Source organism: Corylus avellana, chromosome ca6, assembly GCF_901000735.1.
Source record: "Corylus avellana chromosome ca6, CavTom2PMs-1.0".
In the NCBI taxonomy this organism is placed as follows: Eukaryota; Viridiplantae; Streptophyta; class Magnoliopsida; order Fagales; family Betulaceae; genus Corylus; species Corylus avellana.
This window is the reverse complement of record NC_081546.1, coordinates 8211846-8219442: the sequence shown is the minus strand read 5'-3', so window position 1 is coordinate 8219442 and position 7597 is coordinate 8211846. Positions and strand designations below refer to the sequence as shown.

At 36.5% G+C, this 7597-nt stretch overlaps 1 protein-coding gene across 2 annotated transcripts; it reads right to left on the bottom strand.

Annotated features, from left to right (window-relative positions):
• Window positions 1-233: 233 nt before the first annotated feature.
• Window positions 234-6582, bottom strand: LOC132184448 (probable beta-1,3-galactosyltransferase 12). 2 transcript variants are annotated; one of them, XM_059598089.1, is made up of 7 exons: window positions 5970-6580; window positions 3594-3746; window positions 3421-3503; window positions 3246-3345; window positions 3009-3122; window positions 1579-1721; window positions 234-960 (listed from the first exon to the last, which is right to left on the bottom strand). In XM_059598089.1, the coding sequence occupies exons 1-7, from the start codon at window positions 6380-6382 to the stop codon at window positions 872-874; spliced, it is 1095 nt and encodes a 364-aa protein (XP_059454072.1). In that variant the 5' UTR covers window positions 6383-6580; the 3' UTR covers window positions 234-871. The 2 variants fall into 2 exon arrangements, with proteins under 2 accessions (XP_059454072.1, XP_059454073.1); XM_059598090.1 differs by lacking the exon at window positions 234-960 and having other exon boundaries at window positions 1608-1728; window positions 5970-6582.
• Window positions 6583-7597: the final 1015 nt, after the last annotated feature.

Genomic DNA, 7597 nt, shown 5'->3' with positions numbered 1-7597 from the left:
TTTTGTTGAGCCGAATGTGGAGCATTTTTTGTTACATTGCTAGTTAAAATAGCTAAAATGCTAATTTGTTGAGGCCAATGTGAATGCTCTGCCTTGCAGTTGCAAGGATAATCCTTATGAAAGCTTATTAGCTCCTAATTAATTAACTTGTTCTTCGCATCGAATTAAATTTTATGCCATGGAAACAACAAAATATACAGTGTAACAATTTCCATTTTCATGTGCCATTCAAATGCATACCTTAAACAGTTAAAATTATAACATGAATCAAAGATGAGCAAGGCTATTTACTATTTAGTATACTCAAGTACAACTGCTATATAACTGGATAAGGTGGTAGTAAAAATCAATTCTTAGATCAACTCTTGTTTTTGTGTTGACCCAAAAGTTGATTTTACTGCCACACTATCCGGTTGTATAGCAGTTATACAGAAGTCTACTATAAATAGAATTACTCATCGAAGATTACTTGACAACTCCAACCAACATTGCAATCCAAAGGCATCATAATCAGGTGCATACAAACACACACACACCTTATCAATCTTCAAATCCAGTTGTCTGCGCAAAGTGGTAACCACAATCTTAATCATATATTCTTTTGGTACTGACACCTTACCATTCACTGGTGCTGTACATTAACGAGTGGAATCATCCAAGGAAGATGTCATGGGGGAAGTTCAATAAGAGTACATTGCTTGCACAACAAGCATTGATGGAAGGCTACTAAAGGAGATGTCGTGTCTTCAGAAGGTAGCTTCAAAGACCTATTTTTTTCTCTACGAGACAAAAAGTCCCAGTTAAGCAAGTAGATCTTCCTGTATTTCCAGCATGTAGAGACAGTAGAGTGTGATTTCATGCCAGACAGGCTCTATCTGTCATCAGGAGGCAAGGTTGGACTTTTGGAGCACATACTAATCTCGTGAAGCTCCTTCAACCTTGTAGCTGGGTCGCATAAACCTGAATATTTTCAACAGTTTTCATATTTTTGAGCACAATGTACAGGTAAATCAAAAAGACTTGGAAAACCAAGTTCAATAAACAAGTGCCAATTTGCGTTATCGTTTGCAATGCGGTTCAAATCCTCTGGGATAACTACACAGTTAGACAAGTAACTCAGAGTGGGTGATATCCAATGGGAGAGATATATTTAGATGCAGATTAACAAATCCTCTTTTTAAGACCAGGAAAAAACATTACTGTGCTTTCCAGATCTGAATAATTGCAGTAAGTGATCAACTTTTCCAGGGTGAAGGCCAAGGTGTTACAACATGGTAAAGACAATAAAAAGAAACAGCTCAGAGCAAGACGTCTATAACATTCTTATCTTGAAATAACATTCTTATATATAACATGAAATAAATCGATCTCATACTGCGAGGCTTGTGTTTAAACCAAAGCTAATTACACTTTTAACTTTGCAGCAGTCTCACTTCTGTTGAGATATTGTAGTAAGGCTTTTCAAATTTCAGCATTTAAGTATGAGTTACCAAACATAAGGCTTTAAACTAGTACATGAAGTTAGGAATTGGGTATAGAAATGGACTAATAGCATAAGGTCCTGAAGAGTAGATTTACCTGAACATTTTGGGATGTCCCACACTGCAATAGATGTAGGTGTGCATCGAGGGTCACATATTGCCTTGTTATCCTCATGATGGACATTCATTGCAAGCATCCATGACCCAATTGTGACATCCTCATTGCTAAGTATCCTCAAACTGAAGGCTAGAAATTGCATCCAGTAAGCAGAATATAACCACAGAAAAACATTACAGTTTAAAGAGTTGTATAGATGATATTGCCGTGGTATAACTAACACAAATAAAGAAATTCCAGTGAGAGAGAGAAGAAATGGACATAGTAATGTTTGATTCTACAAGTTATTCTAAGGACCAAGGTAATTTAACAGAATGAATGAATGCCATTAAGATTCATATGACTTCATGCTTCAGTAGGATAGATTGATGTTGGTAATTTACTAGTTCAGTTATTTTTTCTTTTTTGGTAAGTAATTCATAAAGCAAGTATGCATAAGAAATGGGCCCCTAAAGGCTATAGATCTATATATACACACAAACATACAAAACTAAGAAAAGAAGCAGAGGAGGGAAAAGTTGGTCAGCAAGAGAGAGATGACGCTTCTCAGAAATGATGACTGATTGTGATGCATACGCTGATTGCTTCTTTTTTTTTGTAAGTACACTTTCTCATTTTTCCATGCCAAGTATATTAGAAACCCAGTAAATCATAAAAGAATTGTAGCTGTAGGAGATCTAGAGCATTAGAAATCACAAAATGGTTCAGGCGGTGTTCAGTTTTCAGCAACACCTTCAAAGAAACCCAGTTAGTACCCTCCTTGTCAGTTTTATAAAGGAAGTTGGTGGACTTTGGTCAAACACTAACCATCAATTCATAACTCATTAGCTTAGCATGTCTTACTCACCCCTTAACTAATAATAGAAAAGTTATACACATCAAATCTAAATAACCATATAGACCAAATTGTTTATATCAGTCAACAATATGCTGGCATCAAAGAAAATTTTTCTTAAATATGACATCAAGAGTGTGAAATTATGGGGAATAATGGGATAAATTATACAATTTCAAGATAAACATATTGGCTCTGGTCCAAATTTTTTCTTTCAAAGCTTTGCCCTGGTTATAACTGGAATTATTAATTGTTAATCATGATTGTCAATTTGAACAATCTTTTACTCGATTTATTGCAATCAAGTAGACAATCTATTTGATGGACAATGAAATTTGCTTGGATGCATTACAAGAAAAGCCAGAAATTACTAGATGTAAAGGAATCAAGAGATTAAAAAACTCCACCAGCAAAGCAAACTGATCTATTGATTTTCAAGAATTGTGCCTTACGTCATATGTTAAGGACAAATTTTATCCAGGAAAAAGTTAATTGTAAAACCACAATCTAATGACTGGCAAAGAGAAAATAACAAGTAATAAAAAGAGAAGAATAAAGGGAAAAATTTATGAACCTGTTATTTCTAGCAGCTGCCAGTGAAGCTACCACCTCTGCAGAAAGAACATATATAGGACCATAAGCATGTAAAAAGTATTCATTTCCAATCAGATGTCCGGATTTCTCATACCTGAAATTTTAGTGATTAGAAATCCTCTGGTAAATTGTGAAGCATCAAAAGACATGTATTTCATGAAAGCAATTAAGCGATCACAAAGCCAAAATTTTGAAACAATTTGAAAAAACCAAATACCATTTATTTTTAGGGTCAGTTATCACTGGTCCTTTCTTCATGCATCCAATGTAAGTCGGTGAATGTGTTCGCTCCTTAGCAAGAAGAGTTGATAGCCGATCTGACAAATTACAGGAACAGCATTACATTGCAATCTATAAGACTAGCTAAAGCATCAATGTGCACTTCAATGTACCTGGGCGTAAATAAATGTCATCATCAGCTTTGACATAATAATCTGCTTCAAAATGTTCAAAAGCTGCTTTGAAAAATGCCAGCCTACAAAGCAGGGGAAAAGGCAATCACACATAAGCTGCCAAGAATATCAAGCTAGCAACATTAGGACTAGTACAAGTAGACAACTCTTACGATTTGTATGGAAGCTTTGAATATTCCTCCACAACATCAATAAGCATGAAATCTCTGTACTTCTCCACCTCTTCATGAAGCTCTGCCATCTTTTTTGCATTTTTCGATAGTCCAATTACAAACCTAAAAGCTAAACCAGTAGCTTGTTCCAATCTACAAAAAGTGTAAACGAGGTGAATATGTAATTGCAGAAATGGTAAAACCATAAAAGTTGATAAATGAAACGAGAAAGAAGAATGGAATAGTGAGTTACAACAGAAAGAGGCAAGAAACCTGTGCCCGATAGCAATGAAACAGTTCCATTGGATCACATTATAAATTTATTATATCCCTCCACGATAAATTAGTAATTCATGGTTAAAGTGCAATGACAGAAATGTGACAACATATATCTTTTATACAAAAACTAGTTCCAACCAACATGGGAAAAGGTTCACCCAATACAAACATGATTTATTGAAAGCCACAATGCAGCATCTAGAGTCCGGACTCGTTCAGCATTTGAGAAATGAACACTATTTTTGAAAATTTTCCCAAACAGACCCCTAGTTTCTGATGTTCTAAAGTCTGGAGTCGTTCAGCCCAATACCAGCCCATATTCATCCCCTGTCCTATTGGTAAAAAGCATGATGGGTTTTGGAGGCTTTGCATCGATTATCAGGCCTTGAACCAAATCAAGCTTAAGAATAAATTTCCTACACCAATCATTGATGAGCTGCATGGGGCCCATTTTTTTTTTTTTTAAAAAAAATGGATCTCTGGTCTGGCTATCATCAAATATGAATGAACCTGCATGACATTGAGAAGACTGCATTCAGAACACATCATGCACCCTACGAGTTTCGCGTCATGCCATTTGGCTTACCAACGCCCCATCCACATTCCACTATCTCATGAACGAAGTCTTCAAGGGTCTCATTCATAAGTATGTCCTTGTGTTTTTTACCATATCTTAATTATTGAGTCAGCACACACATAGTGTGTGCATTCACAGCCACAACAGCTCCTCTGTTCATCTCTGTTTTGGGCCATGCGAAACAAAGGAGTTGGGAGAGTTATAGGGGCAGAAAAAGAACATGAAGATGGTGAGAGGGGTGAGAGGGTAGCTAGCATGTGACCTATGTGGGGCTTATATATCCGCACATGCTCTGTGCAGCCATAATTCTTCAAGGGCAGACCAAGCATACCCCAACCCCAAGCTCACCCTCCGTCAACAGTATGGGGCTGTTGCGATTACTTAATACTTGTAGAACAAGTGTTAACAAGGGCACCAAAAATGCTGCCTGTTGAGCCATTAAAACTCAGTGAATGTTAGAAGAAAAGGAAGAACAAGAGGAGGAAGACATTGTGCAAATGCCGTTTGAGAGATGTCTATTAGTTTCATTTAAAAAGCCACCTCCTCCATGATAAAATAAGAGACTTTAAACTTGACCCTCCATTTTCAATAACAAGAGATCTCTTGTTATTGAATTAGAAGAGCTAAGCAGAATCCCTCATGCATGAAGAGGACCATGACCTCTTCCCACAAATAGTCTTGGACAAAGGTGGCAACCCAATAGATGAAGAACTTCTATTCCATTTGCAAGGTTATTCTCCTGATACAGCCACTTGGGATAAGTTAGAAGATTTTAGCTTTGGTTCCTTTCTTTTGACCATAAGGACAATGTCAACTTTAATAGGGGATGATGTTATGGGCTCGGAGTCTTGCCTGGATGAGGAAGTAAAGATCAGTGGGAACTCTTTCTTCTTTCATGGCTAGCTGAATAGAGAAGATATGCAAGCTGGGAGGATCGACTATTTGGCTCGTCTTTATTATCAGATTTTGGATTATAATTGTTATCATTGTTATCTTAGGATTAGTATTGCTATCTCATTATCATCATGTAAGTCCATTTAAGACGAGCCATGGAATTAATAAAATCATCTATGAAATTTAGCTCAACAACTCTTGTTGTTAAGGAGGCCTAGTACTCTCTAAGAAGCTACCATCCAAAACTCTAGCCTACGTATTCTTCTTGCAAAGATTTTTCCAAGATAAATCTTTAAATTTTTATAAGATAAGGCAACACAGCATATACTAATTCTTCCCTTTTCAGTGAGTTACTACAACTCAATATTTTATGTTATAAAATTCCATTACCTATCAAAAAAAAAAAAAAAAAAAGTTATAAAATTCCATTAACCTCTAACCGAAAATTCCTAAATGTTACCACATAACTATTTTAACTAACTTAAATGGAAAGCATTATGAAAATTCAGATTAACAACCAATAATCATATGCAAAACCCATCAATGATTTCAAACGCTTATACAACCAATAAAATATGATCATAACCCACATTTCAATGATTTAGCTGAAGAAAGAAGTCAGATACCTCAAAAGTCCATCTGGGTCGGAAGGAAACCAAGTACTCCGCAGGGCTGCCCGGCGATCAGCGGAGCCGAACCCGGTCTGGATTCCGACGAACCCAATAACCTTAGGGCGCTCCACCATGCCCCCATGATCTCCGAGCTGCCGAGAACTGGAGGCCGTGTAGAATGCCCGGAAAGTGTCTTCGGATCGGCCGCATCGGAAGACGGGCACGGGTCTGGGGCGGCGGAGAGTGGAGACGGCGAAGATTGTGCCGGTAAGGCCGAAAAGGAAGCAGAGGAGTGAAAAGACGAGAATGGGCAGGGGGAGGCGGGAGGAGGGAGGGGCAGAATTGAGTTTTTGGGGCTTCAGGGGTTTGGAGGAGTAGGAGGTGGGAAGAGAGGGTGAGGGGCGGTGACTGTGAGAGAAGAGTGGCATTTTCGTGAATTTTGCAATGGCGACAGGGATCAGAGTGTCGGACACACAGTGTGAAATGGGTGTATCGTGACGGACACACTACTTGTGCTGGAAGTGTTTGAGTTTCTGTCGGAAAGAAGCAATACACCATTACTATCTTGCAGTTGAATCGGTTCTTTCTTTCTTCCTCCATTGACTTTTTCATCTTTTGACTTCACATGTTTGGAGGAAACTGTTTTTCGTAAACAGATATTTTTAAAAATAATTTCAGCTATTTTTTTTTAAAAAAAATTGACTCATATAAAAAAGAAAATGGTTAAATATTAAATACCCCTAAAATTTTGTTGCTTTATTTTTTCTTTTCTAGGGTTTGATTTTTATCACAGGAGATCCATGTGGTTTTAATAATAAATCAACTTAGTCCTTTTGTCAGTTGACCATTAGTTGACTTAACGGAAATCCACACGGACCAATCAAATGTTGACACGTGATACCTACTTAAATTTTTTTTAAAATAAAAAATATATATATTTAAAAAAAAAAAAAAAAAAAAAATTGGGGGTGGCTCTTGGCCATTTGAGGGTGGCTTTGGCCAAAAAAAAAACAAAATTTTAATATGTGCCACGTGTCAACATTTAATTGGTCAAGGTGAATTTCTATTAAGTCAACTAACAGTCAACTGACAGAGGATTAATTTGATCTATTATCAAAACCATAAGGACCTCCTGTGATAAAAATCAAATCTTAAGGGGGGAAATAAAGTAACAAAACCCCAAGGGAGAATTTAGTATTTAACCCAAAAGAAAAATGCTAGTTATTCTTCTTGTATTTTCATCATTTTATGTGGATATTATTTTTTAAAAATTAAGTGAGAGAAATAAGAATAGTTTTTTTTTTGCTTTTTTAAAAAATAATATACCAAAGATCATAAAAACATTAGAAAAATACCCAACATTTTCTTATAAAAAATTATAGATGGCCGGCGACTTTTGGTGGCGGCTAGAACTTCTAGTGACCTCCAATGACAGTGATGTTGTTGACATGCTTAAGTTGGCTCACTCAGACGAACAGCTGCTTTGAGGCTTAGATAACAAATAAAGATGAGACATTGTGTTCTTTGATGCTTATGTAACACATAACTATTTTAACTAACTTAACTGGAAAGCATTTTGAAAATTCAGATTAAAAACCAATAATCATATGCAAAACCCATCAATAATTTCAAACGCTTATACA

Excerpts from the sequence above, each read along its gene's own strand:
- LOC132184448 (XM_059598089.1), bottom strand. The coding sequence starts at position 6,382 with ATGCCACTCTTCTCTCACAGTCACCGCCCCTCACCCTCTCTTCCCACC. Across the intron at positions 3,747-5,969 it reads GACCCAGATGGACTTTTGAG|ATTGGAACAAGCTACTGGTT; the intron begins GTATCTGACTTC and ends CACTTTTTGTAG. Across the intron at positions 961-1,578 it reads GGACATCCCAAAATGTTCAG|GTTTATGCGACCCAGCTACA; the intron begins GTAAATCTACTC and ends GAAAATATTCAG.